We start from the raw sequence: 25,031 nt of genomic DNA, 5'->3' as shown, positions 1-25,031 counted from the left end.
TAAATAATACTGCTAATAATAATAACATTATACAAAAGCAAATTGTTATGAATGAACTGAAAAAGCCTCCCGAGATGAAGAAGACATAAAAGCAGTCGTTTTTCATATTTATGTAGGCTAGAAAATAATATGTTTTGTAATATTTTAATCCTTTATATTTATATTCTATATATATCCTTATTATATCCTATATATATATATATATATATATATATATATATATATATATATATATATATATATATAAATATCCTTAATATTTAATTTTTTTTATATGTAAAGATATTTGCCTATTGCTCTCTTGTGCGTATTAAGCAGTGCGTAAGCGAGGCGCAACTCTGCGCCGGAGTTTAGACCGGGTTAGTTTTGGTCTAATGAAAAATCTATTATAGTTTCTCAAAATAGCAACGCGCCAGCGGTCCGGCTCAGAACGCCTTCCTTTTTAGACCAGAACGCCTATGGGCGCACAAATGAGCGCTAATGCATTTGCTATTTAAACAGCGTAGCGCAATGCCTCAAAACGACGTTTGCGCCAAGCTGAAACTACCAAAAGACTACTGCGTCACGCCTTGCGCCACACTGCGACGGGTGTATGATAGGGCCCAGAATCTTTAAACTTTAACGCTCTGGTTACTAAAGTAACCCTCGTTCCCTGAGGAGGGGAACAGAAATGCTATAAGTAGATTTAATCCACGTATGGGAATTTAGTTCAGAAAGCCAATCGTCTGAAAGAGTATGTAAACGGGTCGATGAAATGCCTAATGAATTGGCAGCGTCCGCTTGTGCACCTGATGCTTGTTGCAATCAATTTACCATAAAAGCACAGCGAAAGCAAGAAGACACATCCTTTTTAAGCTGAAGAGACTGATACCTACAGCTAAGGAATCATTATGGCAATGCAATATAGCATTTCCGCTCCCCTCCTCGGGAAACGAGGGTTACTTTAGTAACCAGAGCGTTCCCCTTCAGATGGGGAACTCCAATGCTATAAGTGGATTTAATCCACGTATGGTAAATGTCTGGAAAACGCCATAATGACTGTACCTTACCTTCACCTCCGATGAGAGGATAGCCAGGCAAGCGTGAGCACACCTGCCTCATATAGAGGCGCAGTCTTCCAGCGTGATTCCTGGCCCTTTCTTATCCAACTTCAAAGAAGATTTACGGATTTAGATATATTTTCGGGAGCTGCAAGCGTCTAGATAATTTCCAGGAACTTAAATACGACAGTACGTTGGAAAAGCGTGCAGCTCCGAAGGGCAGGACGCTGTGGAGGCCACCTGCTACCCAAATTGGGAAGATATGATGGCAGAATATATGGACTAGCCCTGAGAAGGGGGAGTACGCATTTAAAGATGGTTAGCGGAAAGGGAAGACACAGTCCGCCTGTTAGGGGGGACTGCACTGTGGCTGATTAAGCATATAGGATCGCCTAGTGGGGATCACGCATAGCTGGCACCTATACCCAAAAACGCGGGCTGACCAACGTAGTGTGACTCCTTCGCTAAGTCAGTACTGGGGACCTCGGAGGAATCTGCAGGGCTCACCTAAATGGAGAACTTTACTGACAGAGTGAATAAGCGCACGTATCTCCGTGTTGGAATGGTGCAGCAAGAGTGTTTCAACACCTTAACCGAGTTGTTTCCTCAATCACCAAGGGTTACCTAATACCCTTGAGGAAACCGGCTCCACTCAGACTGTAAAATCTTGCAAATGTATTAGGTGTCGCCCATCATGCAGCTCTATAGATGTCTGTTAGAGAGGCGCCGCGTGCACGCGCCTAAGAAGATGCGATGCTCAGAGTGCAGTGCGCACGCACTCCTGGGGGACACGGCTTGCCCTGGCTCTGGTGAGCGAGGGAGATGGCATCCACTATTCAGTGGGCAAGCCTCTGTTTCGATACGGCAGTCCCTGCTGCCGACCATTATAACAGACAAAGAGCTGCTCAAATGATCTAAAGCTCTGGATGCGGTCCAGATAAATTCGCAAAGCGCGAACTGGACAAAGTAATGAAATGGCTAGGTCTGCCTCCTCCGGGGGTAGCACTTGCAGGCTCACTACCTGGTCTTTAAATGATGTGGTAGGAACCTTGGGCACATATCCCAGGCGGGGTCTCAGTACAACGTGAGAGTAAGCCGGCCCAAATTCCAGGCACGAGACACTGACCGAAAATGCCTTCAGGTCCCCAATCCTTGTAATCGATGCCAACGCGACCAGCAGAGCTGTCTTTTGGGATAGAAATCTTAAAGATACTGAGTCGAATGATTAGAAGAGATCTGTTCGCAGGCTCGTTAATTCACCTAGCACCTCTGAGGAACCGCATGATGAGGTTATGAGAAAGTAGGTCCGCTCTCAAAGGGATCTTCCAGGGGAGGGCAATGAAAGCCCAAACTCTGATGCCGCAGTGGACGTCTGGTCCCCGGTGTCATCAAGCGTAAGGGCTACCATCTGATGCTACATGACATGAACTGCACGCGAGCACCGCATTAACAAGCTGGACCCCTAGACATGCAACGCAGTGCTCATGCCCATCATCCGGGGACAGGAAACCACCGCATCCAGAAACGCACAGTCGGAGCACCATCCTGAAAAGGATGTGCTGTCTGATTGTGTTGCTCTTTTAGGAAATTTGTTTCTGATGGACCAGTCCAAAAAATCCTATAAGATAATCAAAAATCGCTGCTTACTTGGTAGACTCTTAATCAGTTTTATCTTAAAATCATAAAAGAGAGTGTATTGGTTTCCATGTAAATGTACTGTAGTGAAAGTGGCAGATGAAGTCGCAAGCTGTCAAAGATAGCTACAGCCCTATTCTCTGCCTTTAAGCTGTGTCCATGAGCCCTTACATTTCATAAGTCGACGTGTTAACCCCCTTTTGTAAAGCGCCTGCTTCCCGTTCCTCTTTCAGGATCTTTTCTTGTAAAATACAACCATATTTTAGAACACTTAGTTTAAGCAAATTTGATGAACGCGATCATGAATCTGAAGGCATCCCTCCCTCGCTCACCCGGTCGGCTTTACTGCACGCATTGTGTGTGTGTGTGTGTGTGTGTGTGTGTGTGTGTGTGTGTGTGTGTGTGTGTGTGTGTGTGTGTGTGTGGTTGTAGTCCACTTAGAATCCAAAATGGAAATAATGTTTTTTTTTTTTTTTGTTATTGGCATTGATTGTTTTGAAATTCAAATGGTACTTAAATGGCTGTGTTTTTATTTCTGTAATAAATACGGTGTTTTGTGATTAATCTTGATTAATTACAAAAAAGTGTGATTAATTAGGTTAATTTATGAATCATTTCATAAATTAACCTAATTATCATTTGACAGCCCTATATATATATATATATATATATATATATATATATATATATATATATATATATATATATATATATATATATATATATTAGGGCTGTCAAAACGCATGCGATTCATCACACAAAAAAAAATTTACGCAATAAACGCAGCTTTTTTTTTCCCCTGTTATGGCCAGGGCCAGACGCGGCAGTTTCCCGCTGGGTCAACGTACTTTTTGGCCCTTCTTATGATCTGATCGGCCCATAAAACACTTAGCAGACTGTCATGTTTTTCTGCCTACGCAATTGACAATCCTTTAAGCTGTCACGCTCTGAAAGTAAGATGTTTCTTTTCCGGACAGAGCGGCTGTGTGACATAATCTGCAGCCCATTGGTTCTTTTCTTTATTGACATTGGGCTAATCCAATCTACAAACTTTCTTACGCGCGGGTCCGCCGGAGAGCCGGCACCCGGCATTTGCCCATTGCGTCTGTGCTCTGTTGTGTGCATCGGAGCACAGATCAATATATTCCTGTCTATTCTATCTAGTTACGGATCTGTCCATATAAATATACTATATATATATTTTTTTTAACTTTTAATCTGCACCACGGCCCGTGGCAACTTCCTCCTATGCTGTTTCCTTAACCTGCAAGTCTTTATTTTACAAATGATAAAGAATGTCTGCTTCTCAAGCTCTATGAGGAGTGTCAGTCATGCATTTTAAGATGCACTCAGTCAGAAGACAATCGCATGAGATATCATGACATAGTGTTTTTGATCGTCAGCATGATGTAGGCTTATAGTGAAAATGATATTTATACAATATGGTTATAATGATATTCATACATGATCAAACTAGTGTGCAACTTAAGCAAAACATGACAGGTATTTAGAAAACAGCCATTCAGAAGCACAGAATAGTACAGTCACTGCATTCCAAAAAAAAAAAAAAAAAAAGGTTAGGTTAATAGTATAATGAATACATATTAAACCTCTTTGACATTATTAAATGTAGATGCTGAATCCTTGATATTTGTTGGTGTACACTGAGTCACAGCTATAAAGTTCAATTTCAAACAGTTTATTTTATTTTCAAGATCTGAGGTGGACTATCTGCTACTGCTTTCAGTAGTACGAGTACGGTTTAAATCAGCCTTTAAGCGTGACATTCAGGCACACTGCTGTTGGTGTAGTCAATCTTGCAGAGAAAGGAATTTTTCACAGTATGTCTGATAATATTTTTTCCCCTGGAGAAAGTCTTATTTGTTTTATTTCAGCTAGAATAAAAGCAGTTAAAAAACAAAACAAAATTATTAGCCCCTTAAAGGTTTTTTTTTCTTTTTTTTTTTTTTCGACAGAACAAACCATCATTATACAATAACTTTCCTAATTACCCCAACCTGCCTAGGTATCCCAATTAACATAGTTAAGCTTTAAAGGTCACTTTGAGCTGTATAAACATGTCTTGAAAAGCAGAAAACAGAAATTAGGGAGAAAAATAAAAGGGGGGAAAAAAATCCAGGGCGGCCAATAATTCTGACTTCAACTGTTTTTATATATAGAGCATGCTGGAAAATCTTCTTCTATGCTCCATAAAATGAAAGTTATAATGAATCACATGAATTAAATTAAATACAAATTACTACTTTAATCTTTAATTATATATATATATATATATATATATATATATATATATATATATATATATATATAGATAGATAGATAGATAGATAGATAGATAGATAGATAGATAGATAGATAGATAGATAGATAGATAGATAGATAGATAGATAGATAGATAGATAGATAGTAATTTGTATTTAATTTATATGATTCATTCTAACTTTCATTTTATGGAGCATAGTAGAAGATTTTCTAGCATGCTCTTAATTTAAAAGCTTTTAATTAGTCTTTGGAAAGTAGCCAAAAGCATGATGTGAATCTTAAACAAAAATTTCTGTTGCATAAATTTCTCTTCCTGACATTTTAGTTGCTCATCAACATGGGATGCCACCAGTTCACTTTTGAGTTACACTTATCAACTGAAAACATTTTAAATTCTGAACTATATATCTTGAACCTGTATGCGAATATGTGTGTGTGCTTATTTGTTTTTGCAATAGCACTTTTGTGTGTGTCTTTACTGAGCTTCCGCTGACACCCGCAGAGGAGTCGTGCTTTTTGGAGAAGAGAAAATAACCACATCTGCCCCTTTATAAATGATGCAGTGGTATTCCTCTGTGTGTGTGTGTGTGTGTGTGTGTGTGTGTGTGTGTGTGTGTGTGTGTGTGTGTGTGTGTGTGTGTGTGTGTGTGTGTGTGTGTGTGTGTGTGTGTGTGCGTGTGCGCGCGTGCGTGCGTGCGTGCGTGCGTGCGTGTGTGTGTGCTCTCGTGTGTGTGTGTGCTCGCGTGTGTGTGTGTGTTCTCGCCTGTGTGTACTTGTGTAACGCCCCATGCTCTGAAGGGGGATAATGCATCTAAAACAAGCTCCCATTGCCTGTCTCTGCTGGTAGCTGTGCGTCCCAGAGCCGGGGCCGCTTCTCAATCGAGACTTATTCATTTCTTTCATCTGGATCAATGATGCAATCCTTTCATTGCAAACAATGTCCATCCGCAAATGAAAGCAGTCCCCTGTGAGGTTTCCGCCTGTGTAAATGATAAAACAAGATTATTTTGAGAAACGTCTATTGATGACTAAGCTTCTAAACTGTGCAATGCCAGGCTCCAGACGTTAAACTAGCATGAATATGAGCCTTTTTTTTTTACTCGCACATTATAAGTAAATACAACAATTTGACCTTTAGATATGCTTTCTGATACCTCTGAAGGGTTTTGTGCAGTAGTATTTTTATCCAGAACACATTAAAGTGCAGTATATTTGTTTTGGCATCCAAATTAATTGGTTTCAGGATTCACACTGCCTGCCCCTAGCAGAGCACTTCAGCGTAGTAGAAATAGCGTAGGTGCGATTTACAGAAGTGAGACCATTTTGAAGCTTGGAAAGCAGAACTTAGACTTTGAGCTAATTTGCCAAACAGGCTTTACAATATATCTGCATATGAACTATTGCAGTAAGCTATTATCTGCACCAGAGTTGCCAAGTACACTTATGATATGTGACTTTGGGCTTCATTTTTAGTTAGGTTGTATTAAAATATAACAGCTCACGTGTTGCTATTTTATGGGCTTGTTTTTCATGTTTAGAAAATATGACAAGCTATTAAATTTCTTAGAATGATTGGTGAGTGTTTTCACTGTTTGTTGCAGTCATATAAGTGCTGTGGCGTAAAGAATGTCCCCCTGCTCGTCCGGTTTCTTTACTTTAATGGTAAAAAAAACGAATGTTTTCCTCAGTCTTATAATATAATCTAAATCTTGACCATTCAAAAAAAAAAAATGTTTTTGTAACTTGATTTAATTATGACACACATTTGTACTCGCTTTATTGCAACTTGTTTTAAGCAAATGAAATGTTTATTCAGGTAAACATGATTTTTGAACTGTAGGCCTACATAAGCTTGAAACAGCGAGTTTTTTGTTCACCTTAATCCGACTAAAGTCAAAACTGAACTAAACAGAAATGGAATTAATTAATTATTGGTATTATTGAAGTAAACACCTCAATCAAACTATTTCTGTCATGTAGGACTTTTCACCATATTTTCTGACAAGATCCACACATGCAGCTGTCAGTAAAGCATTGCACACACACACATCACAAAATGCTAAAGTTTTTTTTTTTTTCTTTCTATTTGACATGCATTATTAAATTCCATAACACTCTCACCAGTCCTTACTCCTTATTTGCATCTAATACCTCAGTTTGTCACAGGGCATGAATGAAATGTTCATGAAGCTACTTGTTTGTAAAGCCCAGGTGAAACTGCTGAACTGCAGTTAAAGTCACCCAAAATTAAAGGAAACTCTCACAGGAAAGCACTTCACGTAAACACCTTAATTATATTATTGTCTAATAAGGCAAATAACTAGATTACAGATGTCCATGTAAGCGTAGTCAGTAGTGTCTTCGAAGTAAGTGAAAGACCCAGAAGGATATCCTGTTGATTTGATTTAGAAGGGCACTTTTTTGTCAGACGGCTCACCCGTATGACTTTCATTCACTGTCATTCATTTTAAAAAGCACCTGGCCCATTTTTTTTGTATATGTTTTACTCGAATGCATGAACTGGCCCTGCCATGCACTCGGCACAATGAGGCGCAAGGCATGACACGCTTATTGTTTTCTAGTTTCAGCTTGACGCAAGAGTCATTTTGGCGTTTTGCGAATCACTGTTTAAATAGCAAATGCATTTGCGCTTATATGTGCGCCCAAAGTCATTCTGCCTCCTCCCCCGTATGAATATGCCGATGACTCTATTTTGGCAAAACCCAATGAAAAAGCAATGGCAAAAGCAAGCAAGAAGAGAAACTTTGAACAGAATGTGAATTGAAGGTGCTGCTTTTGGAGTTAGACCGGAGAAAAATGGTGTTATTTGCAAGTTTGTCCTCCGGAATTAACAACAAAAGAAAAAAAATAGAGTGGGGAGAGTTTAGCTGATGCGGTTAACACAGTTAAGTTTGAACATCACACTGTGGATTTTAAAAAGAAATAGTGTGATTCATATGTGTAAAATGTTGTAGTATCCTCGACAGTCTCAGTGGCGCAGCTCGTAAAACAAAGGGTAACATGTTTTGACTACATATCAGATTGTGCCTACTATTTATCACGAGAAAGACAAGTAGGAATCATCAATAAGTTTGTGCATCATATTTTATTTGCACATTTATTGAATGGAAATGTTTTTGATTCATGCATGCAAATTCATCTTCACATGGTGCCTTTATAGCAAAGTGCGTGCAGTAGATCCCTCCCATTACATTGGGAAAACAGGCGACCGCTGCAAATTGCACTTTAATGTTTGGCTGGTCAACTGTATGGTATGGAAACCTTTTATACCTGCTAGATGAACCTGTCTCATACAGCTGCCATTGCAAGGCTCAGACACTTTGTAGAGTGCCATTTAACTCAACTGCCTCTAGGAGTCACCAATGGAAATAAAACAGACACGCACAAAAAATGTCCGTACGCCAGCCATAAAGCTGGCGTGGAGCTGCGCACATTCCCACGTTCAGTTCATCGTGAGTAAATCCAAACGTGAGCAATTCTGAGCGTGAAACCTGGCGTACACAGCATTGATACATGGGGCCCCAGATCAAAGCTGGCTATAGTCCAGCGCAGAGTGCGTTAGTTGTGCGCCTCGCTTACACATTGCTCAACATATACAGGATGTACAGCAATATGCAAATATCTTTACATATTAAAAATAATTAAAGGATTAAAATATTACAAAAAATATATATATTTTTTAGCCTATATAAATATAAAAACTATACTGTCATGCCTTCTTCATCTCGGGGGGATTTTTCAGTTTATTCATGACAGTTTGCTTTTGTATGTTATTATTATTAGTAGTATTTTTTTATTATATGCATATTTATATTTATTATATTTATTAACACATGGGACATAGCATGTGTATTTGGATAAAACGGTTTTTAACACACTTCGTTATTATTGATCATTTATTCATTTGCTGGAAATTAGAACTGAATTTAGACATAGTTTAAAAACAAATCTTTGCGCTTAACAAACGACATTAATTATGTATAGGCTAATGGATGTCTTTGCTTACAACACGTTTGCCTATTCCCTCAGCAGCCCCTATTCCCACATTTCCCCACACAGCATCCCTGGTAATAATAGTAAATTATATATAATTATATACAATAACATTTAAACAAACTTGAATCCTGACTATAATCCTATAGTACATACATGTTGTCAATTATTACTGCTGGAATAACATGTAACCTGTTAGTATTCTGTATAGGTAATAGTAGTTTCTTGTGCAAAGACAACACAAAAAATAAAAAAAATACTTTAAGTGGATTTATGTAATTATAATAGTAAGCAACCTTATTGTCAAGACATCTTTATTCTTGTAGAGCTTTTTTTTCATGTGTATTGTGTCAAAGCTGCTTTAGATGAATTCAGTTCACATAGTTTAGTTGAACAGTACTGCTAGTTTAATAACTTTGTTAAAATAAATACCTGTATAGTACCCTGCATTTTCTTAAATTTCTGTATATCTCATTCTACAATTGATAATTTATTACAATTAAAAAATAATATTTCTACCTTGAATGGCCATAGGGGTCAAATTGACTGCATGCATTACAGTGACCTCTCTGTTGCCTAGCAAATCTGCTTACAAAAACAACATTTTTTGATAGCAAAACATAATTTTACTTCAAGCATGTGTTACGTGCGGTGTTCACTCCTACTCTTAATTACTACTCTTAATTTACTTTTAATACTTTTACTTTGTTGGTCTTTTACTTTTTTTTAGTTTTTTTGTGGTTGATTTTGGCGATGTCAGACTTTTAAAATGGCAGGAGTGGACTTGACTTAGACTGTCTCTCACTCAGTCCTCCATGACACTACAGTTTTTTTCAGCTTTAATGTTGTTTTCTCTTTTATATTTTCCTTTTGACTTTAATTTGGAGTGGGGAATCCCAACCTGCTTTAGGTTTTGTTTGGTCGTTTTTTTTATAAGGTTGTTAGGCTCCCCATTTCTTATCGTTTTGGATTGTTTTGCTGATTACGTTAAATGTTCATAAATAAATCTGTTGGAGCACTTTGGCCATTGTTGATTTATGTTACATTTTCTCAGGATCGCAAGATTTGTTTAAGGTGGGACCTTAACACATGTCTTGCAAATGTTCATAAACATTTTTGTTGCACTGAAAAAATGTTTGCTCTCCGCTTTCTGGATACAGTCAGGTACACACCTTTGTATGTTGTCTAGTAACTTTTTTACATTTTAAGCTATATTTAAAAAAATAAAAATAAAATAAAATATTTACATTTCAAAATCTTAATAGAAACGTTGAAATTAAATTTGATAGATTGAACAGACTGACTGCTATGGTGACTCTACACCGTTCCCAATCGGTCATGGATTTTAGATTTTTGGAGTATCCTGCTGCACTTTCAAAAAGTCTTTTGAAGAGATTGAAAGTGAGGGAATTATATACATTTATTTTCTCCAAGTGATGAAATATCAGATATTTTCTTTTTTTTTTTTTTGTAGCTCTAAATTTTAGTTTCCATTCATCAAATTTATTTTCCATATATTTTAATCACATTGTTTTATGCTTGTTGTTAAGGGCTATATTTCAGCTCTATTTTATTTCTTTCATACTCATTAACAGGCAGTCACTTAAGTCAAATACTGTACCTGTTATTTAAATGCCAGAATAACAAACATTTTAGGAGCATCGAGAAACAAGTACCTCTCATTTATTCCAAAACCTGAGGGTTAATTATCCATTGTTGTTCTCATAGTAGCTTTTGAAGCCCTAAAAAGTAACAATCAAGCTTAAATCATTTTACAGTATATTATGCAAAGTAGAACAATAGCCCATTTTCCATTCTTTATACGTCATGAAAATTCCTCTTTTTTTTTTTTGTCAGTGAAAGTCAGGGAATTTTATATTTGGCTTATATTTTGCCTATTCTAGTTACTGAATTCTGGTTCCAGAGTTAATACAAATCTCACTGTTGAATGATAATCCACTAAAGAGCAGCTTCACTGACTCTAACCCAGCAAGCCAGAGGCAACAGTGGCAAGTAACTAAAACTCTGTCAATCAACAGAAATGTAGAACAAATCTTAGGAGAAAGCAGGCTCAGGTGGAGACTAGAGTTGGAGTCTAAAAAGATGCTGGCCTTGAAAATGATGAGAATCCATTGAGGTAAGTGTTTAAGACTAGCTGATGTTATCTAGTGTAGTAACTCGTCCATAACAGAAGTCTTTGCAGGAAGTTTAAACTCTGTGTGAAATCAAAATTCACAACGTTTTTTCGTTAGATGAGCAGTTAATTTGGAAAAAAAATATATTAAAATAAATAAATAAATAAATAAATAAATAAATAAATAAATAAATAAATAAATAAATAAATAAAAAATGTACCTGTGTTGGCAATCTTTAATTAAAGTCCATTTGCGTCCATGTTTGTAGTTGGGCATCTCCATGCACCCAGAGCCAGACCTCCCTATAAGTGAACTAAGTGGCTGCTTAGGGCCCCGCCGCCACTAGGGGGCTACCACAGCAGGCTAGTGTTCTGAGCCGTTTGCTTGCTGAAATCGCTTTTATTTGCATTGTGCAAATTATCTTCATTGACAGTGCTGTAGCACACATAGTATATATATATATATATATATATATATATATATATATATATATATATATATATATATATATATATATATATATATATATATGTATATATTCACAATAAAGAAACAAATATCATAATCATTATTTTATGAATGTTGAAAGGTTAAGGTAATATGATCAACATGAAGCTTGCAGCTTCCCATTTCTCATATGCATTGTGTTCTCGTGGTCTGAGTTTATTCTTACAAGTTAACCTACAAGAACAACCACTCACTCAAGAACACAAATCCATGCACAGACACAGCCATGGCCTTTTTCTTTTTATCCTGCATGAGACTGCAAAAATCTATTTTTCAGGCGCAGAAGAGGAGGGGAAAATTACTATGAGCACATGTTAAAAACATAATCTAGTAGCACATTTATTGAAAACATAGGCAATTACAGACTAATAAACTTTATCTAAAATATTTTATCTCTGCCCAGTTTTATAGATGAAGCTTAAAGTTAGTCTAAAATGCATTTTACTGAAATGTGTTTCATTAGCATATTTTAATTGAATAAATCCTACACAGTAAAACTCAAAAAAGTTAAGGTAAACTAAAACCATTTGAGAAAACTAATTACAACAAACCATTTAGGTTAAAAAAACTAATCCTAATGAGTACTGTGAACTTAATTCATTTGAGTACACAAAGCAATTTGAGCACAGTAAAACCCAAAAAATTAAGAGAGAAATCAAACCAACTGAATACTGTAAAACCCAATAAGTTAGGGCAACTCAAACCATTTAAGGAAACCAATTGCAACAAACCATTTGAGTAAAAAGATAATCTAGATAAATACTTCGAACTTACTCGATTTTAAGATAAAGTAATGAGGTATTTTATTAACTCATTACCCTCAACAGTGAGTTCAAAACTCTCTTCAAATGAGTAGAATTATAGCTGTCAGTGAATTTTGAGTTAACTACGCTCATTTAATTTGATTAAGTTGACTGTTGGGTTTTACGGTGCAATTTTAATATAAGCTCTGAAATTTGCATCTTAAAAATCTAGACACCAATTAAAAATAAGGAAGGGAGAGGAATGGAGACTAAAGGGAATGACAAAGTATGTGTTTATTTTTTAATTACATTTTTTTCTTATTGATTTTTATTATTTATGGATTAATCTTTGCATTTTATAGGGTTAATTGTTGTTTGTTTTGCTTTTTGAAATGTGTATACATTTTATTATAATTTATTTATAAAAGCTAATCTAGAATATTTTGTTGAATCTTTAATATGTTTGTTAAATTAAATTGAAAATGTTTAAAACTCGTAAAGATGCACAGTAGGAATAACTGGTCCCTTTATTAAAAAAAAATATATATATATATTTTTTTTTTTTAAGCTGGTTAGTTGACAAAAATAGTGCTGTTTTAAAATGTCCAAACCATTCAGAGTTATCAAGTAGAAGAAATGTGTCAAGTCTTTATGGTTTACTTTTCTGCTTTATTGAATGTACTCAATAATCAATAAAATCATTGTGAGCTGGTATGCAAAGGGGTCACACTCTATTTTGATGTTCTGTTTGTTGGATTTAAATTACATTGCATCTGTATGCCAAATAATTTTCATTAGATTATAAGTAGTATGTTAGGTTGGGGTTAGGACTGTGTTTAATTTGTGTGTTGCGAGGTCCCAGACCAGATCAAGGTAACTGATCCGGCATGTTGCCCATGGATGTAGAGGTGTCGCTCACGAAAGTGAAGAGCCGGGTAAGGTGGGTGGTGTCTTGTCATTGGATGGCAGAGGGGTGTCGCAGACAAAAGGGAAGAGCCGCGAGGTTGTTGCAGAAGAAAGTGAAGAGGGTTGAAGAGTTGCAGAAGAAAGTGAAAGTGAACAGCGGACTGGGGAAGAGGGCGGATCAGATTTCAGAGGTTTCAGATCTGGCATGTTCTGGCACAAATTAAGTCCTGGGCTATGGTTATCGTTAGTGAAAGTTGACATGTACTTGCACAGTTTCTTATAGTCAGTTAAATGTCTGTTGAAGGAGCAGTATCAACAGATATTAAGCAGATAGTCCACTAATACTCAAATGAACCATCAAAACAAAGTGTTACCCTTAAAGGCAATACTCCACAAATCAGAGCAAGGTACACAGCAAAATTGTCTAAGCAAAATTTACTCAGTTCAAAGAGTATTTGGCCCCACTTCGAATAAAGGCAAACATGTTGGTAAAAAGTAAAGCTGCTGTTTGTGCAGTTGCTTGTTGATCCTCTGCTGAGATTTTGAGAGATTCAATGTATTCTACTTCAGCTGATTTCATCTAAAAGGCTGTAACTGAAGTCAGTTGTAGTAATTGTGTTTTTTTTTCTGTGTTTCTGCTTAATAACAGCAGGTGTTCATAATCTGTGCTCAATCATTACTTAATTAATCCTTTCATTGTCTCATTAAGTTGAGTAACATTAACTCAATTTAGAGAGAGACCAAATACTATCTAAACTGAGTCAATTTTACTTTTTGGTTCCCAAAATTATTTTGCTTAGGGCCTCTGAATGTTTAGGGCCGGCCTTGGATGAACCACTGAAAAAAGTGTTGCATGCAGAACTGTTGCAAACAATTTATTTGTGTTGAATTTAAACAAACAAATTAAATTTAATATTTTTCAACTTAATTTGTTTGTTTAAATTCAGCCCAAATAAATTGTTTACAACCACTTAACGTAAAAAAAATGTAGTAAATCCAAGTAATCATCTTTGAATATTTTTTTTTTCAGTGTACCATTAGTTTGCTATGAGAGAATGGTCTCAATATGTTCAGTTTGAGTCAGCACTTACTGAAATAAAAACGTCTCATCAAACTCTTGAAATTCAAAATTGGACTTGGTTTCTGTATTTCCTTCTCCTCCTCCTTTTCAGTTGTCTACCTTATAAAATGACTAAATGTACTAAAAGCACATCCAGCACTCAGGCCTGTTTTCCCATATAACCCTGCTGACCACAGGTAAAGACAGCTGCAACCTATAGGTGTAAATAAAACTTAAGCTGGACGTTACATAAATAATGTAGATATTTGCACAGTGATCCTCCAACCACCTTGAGATTCAAGCATGTTAGATGTGTAGAGAGTATCTAAATGTGCTGGTTTGCTCGTGAAAAACCTTTCAAGCTTCCTTTTTTTACGGTTTTGAATTTTAAGAGGCTTGACCCAAGCAAACCCATCTGAAGCTCGCATTGAGAGATTTCTGTGAAATGTTATAAATGGCTTCAGTTCACATAAAGACATTGATGAAGTTGAAGTAGACAAAGACCCTTGGCCCACATGCAGCAGAGATTCAGATATAATGACAAATGAAAAGGACACCTCTCTCCATGCTTCTCCGAGTAGTGCCGGTTCATAGATTATATATCCATACCCTTGTAAACAAGAAAATGAAAAGACAGTGACAAGAGGATTTTTTGCACACTTATTATGGTGGCATTTGAGCTGGAGAGGTTCAGACAGATGAGGTGAAGAGGTTTGAGGGAAATAAATACCAGCAATTTATTGTATTACGCCACACTCGATACTGAGAGACGACTGGTTGTTGATAGTAAATGCCAGCTGTCTGTGTGCATGTGTATTACCACGCCACTTTAGTTTATTGTGGTATTCTCGAGCGGTCACCAAATACCATTTCTGTCAGCTGAAGTTTCTCATTGATTCTATTTTTTTTGTTTCATACTGTCACTTTAAAAGTTAAATATCCCACCAGTCTTCACACAGATAACCCCTTCTCGCCCATTAAAGAGCGTCTCTTAACTCTCATGCTGACACTGCCGACAGAACAGTTTGTTCTTCCACAAAATCCAGCTAACTGGATTAATGAGGTGCAAGAATTGTAGATGAATAAGGTGAAGCACTGTCAGGAACAAAACTTTGTGTCACTGTAAGTTGATAGTTAAGAGATCCACAGCTCTGTTTAATAGCACCGCAATTCTTTCAGCGGAAAAAGAGACCATCAGCATTTTCATAAGACAAATGATGGCAGTTAGATTACAAGTGTATGAAAAAGACTCTTAATATTTTAGAGTATGCTAAACAAAGCTCTGCAGTATTTCTTAACTAACGTAATAGTTGGAAAAAGAGTGTAAGATCTCCATTAAATATTTATGAAGAGCAGAAGCCCCCAGACTGGGGAGAATCTCTTCGATTTGAGTACTTAGAGGATTTTCATTGATCTGATAGCACATTTGATACCCTATTACAGCCTTAACATGCCTTAATGTATCTTTTATATATTAAACTGCACTTGTGATGTGAGATGGGCAAACATTAATTCTTTTGTTGAATCTTTAAATACCTGTTTAAGGACGTCTGCGTGCTCATAAAATGAAATATCAGTGTTTGTGATGTTTCTCATATTTAAATGTTGGTTTTATTTCATTACATTACTTTTTAAGAGTGTGCTTTGGGATGAAACTGTTTCTTGTGGGTTTGGTTTTTATTAAAATGGTCTCTTCAGATTTACTGTACTTGAGCAAAGTTTTGCTCAATGCTGAATAAAGCTCAAATAAAATCATTTAATAATGGATATGAGGCAGATGCTGGATGTACAGTACAGATGAACTCTGCTTTGATGGTAACATCACCTTCTCAAATTGAAAATTTGGAACATTTTAGCGGTCCAAAAAGTTAACCAATATGCTTTATTGTGGTTTTTTTTTTATTATTTTTTTTAAAACTTAACCCTTGTGCACTGTTCACATTTACTAGCCTTTTGTTATGTTAAGGATGAAAACATTCACTGAATTAAACTGCTGTGAAAATGCATCAGATAAATATATCCTTTTTAACGAAATCTGCTAATCAACCTCAGTTCTGATCCAAACTACTAAATTATTTATAATATTACAGGATTTTAACTCTTTAATTGTCAAATTCATAAATGATGTTACTGATTTGTTGAATAAAACACACAAAATGACATATTTTTAATGTAAACAATTAGTAACAACATTGACTTTGATGCATTGTTAGATTTTTTTCACCCTAATTTACTGTTGGTGGCTGTTTTTGCCCCAGTGACTTCCACTATAAGCACATTTGATGGTGCATGAATACACAGTCTTTGTTTTTGTTTACTCCATGTAGTTGTAGAGCTGAGATGCATATTTGGATTTTCAGACACATCAAGGTAAGTATGCACAGGTCACTCTCAGTCTCAGACACACATACAAACACTTCAATTTGCTGTTATACTCTATATAAAATCCAGAAACAGCTGTTTATGCACAGACCTTTCTAAAGCGTTAATGGTGCCAACTGATGATTACAAGTAAAAATTACAAGTTGTCCCTCTTGCCAACATGGAAAAACACCAACAGTCAAAATTGCATGATTATATGGTATCATGGTTTTGTATAAATCAAAAAAAAGTGAATATAATGGAAGTCAATGGGGCAAAAACAGCCATCAACAGTAAATTTGGGAGAAAAAAAGACAATCAATTAAAAATGAAGGCAGTGCTGTTTTACATGTCCAAGACTTTGATTAATGGGAAAAAATCCAGTCCACAATTACTTTTCATACTGAAAATATAACATTTTGTGTGTGTTTGTGTTTTTTTTTTCATCCCAGAGTGGATGAAAACATCCCCAACAGTACATACGGGTTAAATTATCTGTTTTGTTGATCTATTATATTGGTATGAATCATAGAATACCTAGAGATTTAATAATTATTTGTGAAATACTCATACATTTAAACGCAATTGCTGTGATTAGGTTTGTAAAATCTCCTAAAACAAATCTGCTTGGAGAAATGTTCTGCCTTCATGCAAACTCAAATGGAAGTTTTTTATTTATTTTTTTATTTATTATTATTATTTTTTTTAAGCAGGTAAATGTACAATCAGCATGTAGAAGTAGGTTTTTATTTCTGTTTTGTGGACCATCACACACGCACACAATTTTGTATATTTAGATTACATGCATTAATAATCAAAAAAGTAGTGCTACTGTATTACATTTTTCTTTTTAAATCAAATCACTTAATAAAGCCACACTTTTAGATATATTATTTAAATTAGACAACAGTACACAATTCACAATATATATTTTTATTGTCAAAAGTAAACCAAGATGGGTTGTTTTGGGTCAAATGTGTACAAACCATATTGCATGCATTTTAAAACTGAAAGGTAAAGTTCACCAAAAAATGAAAATTACCACATGACTGACTTGCGCTCAAGCCATGAACGGTGTATTTAACTTTCTTCTTTCAAACAAACACAGTCTGACTGTGTATTTGACTCTCAAACAAACACAGTCTGACTGTGTATTTGACTCTCAAACAAACACAGTCTGACTGTGTTTGTTTTGAAAGAAGAACGTCAAATACACCGTTCATGGCTAGAGCACGAGTCAATCATGAGGTAATTATAGTAGTAGTTTTAAACTTTGGCCTTACAATGACGTACATACAGTATATGCCATTATTTGAAGCTTCCAAAAGCACATAAATTCATCATAAAACTTACCCTTTTAACTTCTCATGTTCTACTTTCAATTAGTTACTGCCATTCATCCTCATTCCTTTACTCTGACAGGAGTTTCAGTTATAAATGCATCTTACATCATTTGTCAAGTCAGAAGTTTGCCAAAACATCAAAAATGTATATTCAGCAAATGCTGGAAGTCATTGATTAGAGTTTATAATTAAACAAATTGAAAGATTTAACTAGCATTTCAGTGGGCATACAAAATCTGTTTACATCATGCAGAATACAAAAAACAGGAAATAAATATTATTTTTTTATTTTTTTTATTTTTTTTTTGCTAAGAAGAGAACTGTTCTCTCCTGAAGAGGATGCAAGATGCCTGATTTGTGAGTTTTGCTGTACTCCATCAGCTGAGTTGAAGTAACACAGCTGCTGGGTTTCATGTCAGAGGAAGATGGAGATGGGATGTATTGTTTCAGCTGTCTCAGTTGACATAGTGGCTGGATGAAATCTATACTGGAAAAACAACCCGGAATAAAACCTAACTGGTGCAAACCAGCAGTTGATTAGGAAAAAAAAAGCTGTTATAATAGAAAGGAGAACTAGAAAAGGCTCATTTATGACCCCACTTTCTGTTAAAAACTTTTAAATGTCACCTTACGTTTGGAAATCACACCAAATTGCATTTGGTGATGTTTGGTGGTTCACACCTAGCGTTTGGTTGTTGTGTTGAAGAAACCTAGTAGCAAGTGATAATTCTGGTCGTTTGTTCCCATTACTGTGGTTTTTGTTGTTTGTTACCTATTTTGTTGGTCGGTTGAGTTGTTAATCCTGTACACATTGTATATAAACACAGTGAGAAGCAGTAGGGATGCTACACTTTTCTTCTTGTAAATATGTTCTCTTATTTTATTATTATTTTTAGTTAGAGCGTTAGGAAAGTGTATTTATTTATTTATTTTACCTTTTTTGTACAAAAACAAACAAACAAACTAACACATGAAATTACACTTTTTTATTGTTATTTTTTTTTTTTTTTACATTTTAACTCTCCCCCTCTCCCCAAAGCATGAAATTCAGTTCAACAGGTAAATATGTTGTTATACCTGGGCTAAGACAAATAAAGATATATACTGTATTCCACATACAAAACTGCACATGTACTGTACACATATCAGTTAATTAACCAGTAGTGTGAGAGGTATTTGCTTGTGCCATTGAATGGTTTTATTCTAAATACTGTTTAAACAGATTGTGAGTTTTATGGTACTTCTTTAATTTGCCCCTTATACTGTAAGTATTTTTTTTTCCAAGGGCACTGAAATGTAACAAATCTTTGAGCCAGTGGTCATTGGATGGACTTTCTATATTCTTCCAATAGAGCTCATTTTAGTTTGATAACCTGGTAATGGCAAACTTACAGGAAATAAACCCAAAGCACTTATTTCAGGGGAAGTGGAATCGGTTTAGAAATAATTAAGTAGATAAATGTTATTACGTTCTGCCAAAAACTCTTAATCACGTCACATTCCACATACAATGAATGTATTTATTTATTTATTTTTTTATGTTTTTGGCATTTATGTATATCTGGGATGTTTGGGTTAAACATGTCTTTAAGGAGTGGCGCGTTGCAAGTATGCGTTGCCCAGTTGTATTGGATCATTTTTGATCTAGTATTCAGTAACAAATACTGGTCTTTAATACATATCTGGTTTGATTATAAATTTGTCAGGTCATATTGCAAATCTGTACACGAAGAATCTTTCTTGGATTCTAATGTTTCTTTAGTGGCATTGATAAATTTGCTATAAAACAATTGAACATATTTGTCATATGACTCTCATAAAACATTATCTTTTCTAATTTAGTTTGTGCAGGTCTAGATAGTGAGCAGTGTTGCCAGATATAGCTGACTTTTTCCATCCCAAAAGCTGTGTAAATCTACCCAAATGCACAAAAAATGCCCAAATTATTAAATAATATAATTTTATTTGATTTAAATAGAAATTAACCTATTTACTTTAACTGTTATAATTTTAACCATACAGCAACCAACACCAGCAGTCACAGAATTATAACATAACAGGATCACATCGAAACACTGCCCCCTCTCACCCAAAATCTACACTTAATTTTGTGTAGATTACACTAACTATACAGTAAGTTAGAGTATGTTTTACTTTCAAATTGCGGTGTTAATTCATCCCATTTAGCGTTTAAAATTCTTTTGAACATAATTAGGGGCTGCTGCACATAATCTTGCTGTCAACTGCAGAAAAAAAAAATGATATAAGTGTCATAATAAACTGATGTGAGTTTAACTGCAGGTGCTGCGTGATGCACTGGCTACTACTAACTGAATGGAGTAGTGCACTGTTATGTTTTGTTATGATTTGTTAAATAAGTTGCGTTTAAAATTAATGCTCAAAACCGCCCAAATTTTGTCATTGCCCCAATGTCATTTTTTACCTGCACAATCAAATTCAAAACCATCCAACTGGGTGAGAAACCGCCAATCTAGCAACATTGATAGCTAGTAGTTTTGTTTGACATTAAAATAGCTGCAAAGTTGTAAGTGAAAATAATGTCTCATTGGGATTTCAGTCTTGTTAGGTTTATTTAGTTTAATTAGAGTGGTTAGTTATTTTTTGTGAGTAATGGCTTCATTTTATTTGGTATATTGGGTGTTTAAAAAGGAAAGAAGAAACATAAACAAACCCAACTCCAAGGGCTTCTTGTGTATCATTATATATTACTTCCTTGACACCCTAGGCCAATGTCGTAACATAGGCACTGTATATTATACATAGTTTGTTGAATGAATTTTAGGGTTAATTTTTTTAATGTAATGAAAAATGTCCCGAATTCAGGGGTTACATCACCCTCCGTATGAACAAAAGCAGCATTGCCACCAAGCATGTTGGATAATATGCCCTTGAATCTCATTTAATCTGTATATGTGCTTGTGTGTTTCAGATATGGTTCGCCGTTGGTGTACATTGGAAGGAGGATTTCTTAGTTACTATGACAACGAGAAGATTGCCACACCCATTGGCCGGGTTGACATCGGTGATGTGGTGAGCTTGGCTATCAACAACAACCAGACCATCACCGAAACGGGGTACGCGTTTACTTCCTGTCTTTTCTCTCACACCCCTTTTTAATGAATGTTTGCGCTTGAGCACCTTCTGTGGGTTAGAGGTTACAGAAAGAGTTTCAGATGTAAGTTTCTATTCACTAACAAACACAAAGAAATGAGAGCAAACTGACGTGTAGAGCAACCTCTAACCCGATTAGCGCGACTGTTGGGGAAATCTCTCGCTACCTTAACAAAAATATCCCATCCACAAAAAATGTGGGCCACAAATCAGAGCTGTTAAAGCCATTAAGAAAGTGACCTTTCCCCCTGGATTAATCTCCTGCGTTCAGCTGTTTATTGTAAGAGCAAAAGACTAACAGAGATTAATCACCATCCTTTCTGTTGCACAGCTGTGAGCATGTGTGTGTTTCAGTCATTGTGTGTGTGTTAATTGTACTGTTTCACACCTCCCTCAGGCCAGTGTTCACCTTTGAGTTGTACCTGCGCTCTCAAAGAGTGCTGGTGTTCGGAGTGGAGACCTCGGACGCACACCAAGATTGGACAAACGCCATAGCCAAGGTCACACACATAGACACACACATACATACATTTGTTTTTGTGAATTGTGGGGACATTTCATATGTTTCCATTAATTTTAAGACCATAAAAGCTGTATTTGCTAACGCTAAACCCCAAGTATGTTCCTTAACACCCCTCAACCCTCACAAGAAACTGTGTGCAGTTTTACTTTCTGGAAAAAAAAACAAAACAAAAAAAAACTGTTGTATTATTTATAAGCCTTTCGGCAATGAAGTCACCTTTTCCTTGTAATATTTTTGTCATACCCATGTCATACAAATTTGTGACCTGATATGTCAATAAAACACACACACACAAACACACAATTTACACAGATTGTTATTGGTGGTTTATTTATATTTTTAACCATTCTATTTGTAATTGATAATCTTTAGCTTGTCCATCTAATTCCAATTTTTGATCAAGTTTAAGTTTTTCATATTCGATTTTGTGCTGTTTTAGTAACTCCATAAATCTTGCTAATTCAACCTCCTTATAGTTCTTGCTCTTGCTCCATTGCCTGCTTATACATTTATTTCATGAGCCTGATTTAATTCCAATAATTCCTTTCGCTGTTCAAACGATAAATTACTCCCTGAAAACTCAAACTTACCAATTACATCATCAGCTGTTTCAGATACCTGCATTAACAAGCCACTATCAACTAATTTAGATACTTGAATTTTCACTTTCGTAAATGTACACACAATCTCTAATTTGAAAATGAAAAATAATCATTCAAAAGGGTTCTCTTTGATCCGTTTTACCCTGCACCTTTAGCTAAATTGTGAGTGTAACGGATCACGGTTGATCAGTGATTCTTACTGATCACAACCAATGTTTTTGAACACACATGACCCACAGATTAATACATTTTTCTACTTCTGTAACGATCACAGACAGATCGCCTGCTGGTTCATTCAAATCACATGTATAAAAGCATTTGGACTTCCTTGTAAAATTCAATGATGGGTAAGAAGAACTGGGTGGGTTATTTGGGATGTGGTGGGTTTCATTAAAGGTGTTTTTTGTCATTACTTGTTTAGCCTGCATCACATTCAGTGTAAGCTGCACTATTAAAAGATCAGGATCTCAACACCTATGCAACATGAATTATAAAAGATGGTGGTTTGCATAAGTTTATTAACCCTTTGAATCGCTGCATTCTAATCTAAAAAAATGCAAAAATCAAGAAAGTCTTTGTTCTTTTGAGTTAGTATTGGAGTCAAATAGCACAGAAGTACTAGTACTTTTGTGTCTAGGGTTATAGTTTAGATATAATCACTGATATTTATGGTAAAGATTAAAAGCACCATGATATGCATTTAATGTTATACTGAATAAGAAATCTTGGATGATCTGTGGGAGAGTAAATTAAAGGGATAGTTCACTCAAAAATATACATTTCTTGTTAATGTTATAATAGCCGCACTGTAAAAAAAAAGTCTGTTAATTAACAGTCAACAAATTTTGTGATTTACAAATGTTTTCCATTTATTTATGGTTGTGAACTGCATTATGAGATGTTGACTGTCAACTTTTGATGTTGAAAACTTGGCTGTAGAATTTAACAAAATGACATTGACATTTTATTAGTTTGAAATAATATAATGGATAAGAAATCATATATAACGAAATAAGTACGGTGGCTGATAAGTGCAAAACAACGTTACAAATTGTGGAATTTTTATAAAGCTCAAGACAAATGTACATTTTAAAGAATATTTTACCTACCATAAGACCCAATTACTTGGGACAAATGACTTTACCAAGGACAAAACAAATCTACATTATAGAAAAAAAAAATGAACAAGATGCAAAACACTTTCACCAGTCCCGAAACAAATTTACAATGACAGATTCTTTACGAAAAGGGAATGTACCACACACAGGAAGTGAGACAGAATGTACCACACACTAGAAAATATCAGCTCGTGTGTGACCAAAGCACAGGTTAACACGAGACTGCACCTACAAAAATCATGGTTTGACGAACTGCAATCAAAAATTGTTTTGTCATTTAGAGCTATTTTGAGAAAACATCAGTGTGAGAGTTTGTAGTAACATGTAAATGCAAGTACAAGGAAACAAGTTAACATGAGTGCACAACCAAAGCACAGAATATTTTGCCTGGTAAAAGTATTAAAACCGACTTTAACTTGTAGTGCTGAATAGCTCCGTTAGATTGGTTGATTTATCCTCTTGCTGAATTTTTTAACTTGGGTTTGAATACCACTAATGACTTGTAAATTATAATCATTTCTTTACGTTTTTTTGGTTATATACTGTTCTGCTACAGAAATATTAAAATCAATAATGTTTACAGTGACACTGACACCAAGTAATGAGAATATTTATTTGGTATTGGCAAGTTTTGTTGCTGTGAAAAAGTGCAGAATTTGCCAATGTGCCAACGTGAATAGTTTACATCTGGGAAGGGGCACAAGTTAACGCGGACATCAGTTAAACCGTAACATCAGCTTCTTTCAGTTTACTTTTTAAGAGTTCTCGAGCAGATGTTTAGACAATGTAGACTTGAAATCATGTCCACGATTACAGCGTACGAGTGGCCCTTATTAAACTATCGAACACATTGATGCAGTGTGTCTAGTGTTTCTGTCTGGTTCACGTCCTTCAGAAACTCCAAACACAGACCACACGTAAAGCAAAATGCGTTAAGCTGCTCATGTATTGGTACATTTTCTTTCTGTAAAAAATCTGTCAGTGTACATTTATTTCAGGACTGGTAAAAGTGTTTTGTGTCTTTTTTTTCTAAAATGTAAATTTGTTTCGTCCTTGGTAAAATCGTTTTTCCTATGTAATTGTGTCTTATGGTAGGTAAAAATGTTCTCCAAAATGTAAATTTGTCTCAAGCCTCGTAAAAGTGTTTCACACTTTGTTAATGATGTTATGCACTTCCTGGCCACCAACTTAAAGGTTGTAAATTAATTGAACATGTACTGGCAAATTATTACAAGGTTTTTGTAGCGCATCGTACAACACAAACCCAGACAATATATCACTTTAAACTATTAAAAAGATTAATAAAAATCACTTTTTTAACTTGTCAAGTTCAAAAGTGTTTGGAAGAAAGATCAAGCTCACGTAATACAATTCAAAACCATTAATAAACATGGAAAAAAAAAACAACATGATTCACAAAATACAGAAAACCAGCTACTTTATGGATATTTTACAGTGTAGGTTATACCAATGTCATTATATAAGTTTGTTCTCACCATCAAAACCAGCATACACACACACACACACACACACACACACACACACACACACACACACACACACACACGCTAACACATTAAATAGGTCCTTAAAGATTTAGCACAACTTTCACCATCGTAGGGCTTTAGC

At 35.5% G+C, this 25,031-nt stretch overlaps 1 protein-coding gene across 7 annotated transcripts in view; it reads left to right on the top strand.

Annotated features, from left to right (window-relative positions):
* arap2 (ArfGAP with RhoGAP domain, ankyrin repeat and PH domain 2) overlaps positions 1-25,031 on the top strand; it is a 215,979-nt gene that overhangs the window by 134,345 nt on the left and 56,603 nt on the right. For all 7 annotated transcript variants that reach the window (XM_087262102.1, XM_087262107.1, XM_087262103.1 and 4 more), the window contains 2 exons: positions 20,978-21,122; positions 21,557-21,659. In XM_087262102.1, coding sequence (XP_087118228.1) covers positions 20,978-21,122; positions 21,557-21,659 — 248 coding nt within the window. The remainder of the gene's footprint in view (positions 1-20,977; positions 21,123-21,556; positions 21,660-25,031) is intronic.

The sequence above is a fragment of the Danio rerio genome, chromosome 7 (genome assembly GCF_052040795.2).
Source record: "Danio rerio strain M-AB ecotype USA chromosome 7, GRCz13ab, whole genome shotgun sequence".
Classification (NCBI taxonomy): domain Eukaryota; kingdom Metazoa; phylum Chordata; class Actinopteri; order Cypriniformes; family Danionidae; genus Danio; species Danio rerio.
Note: the sequence above shows the minus strand (reverse complement) of the source record. Positions and strands in the feature narration are given on the sequence as shown.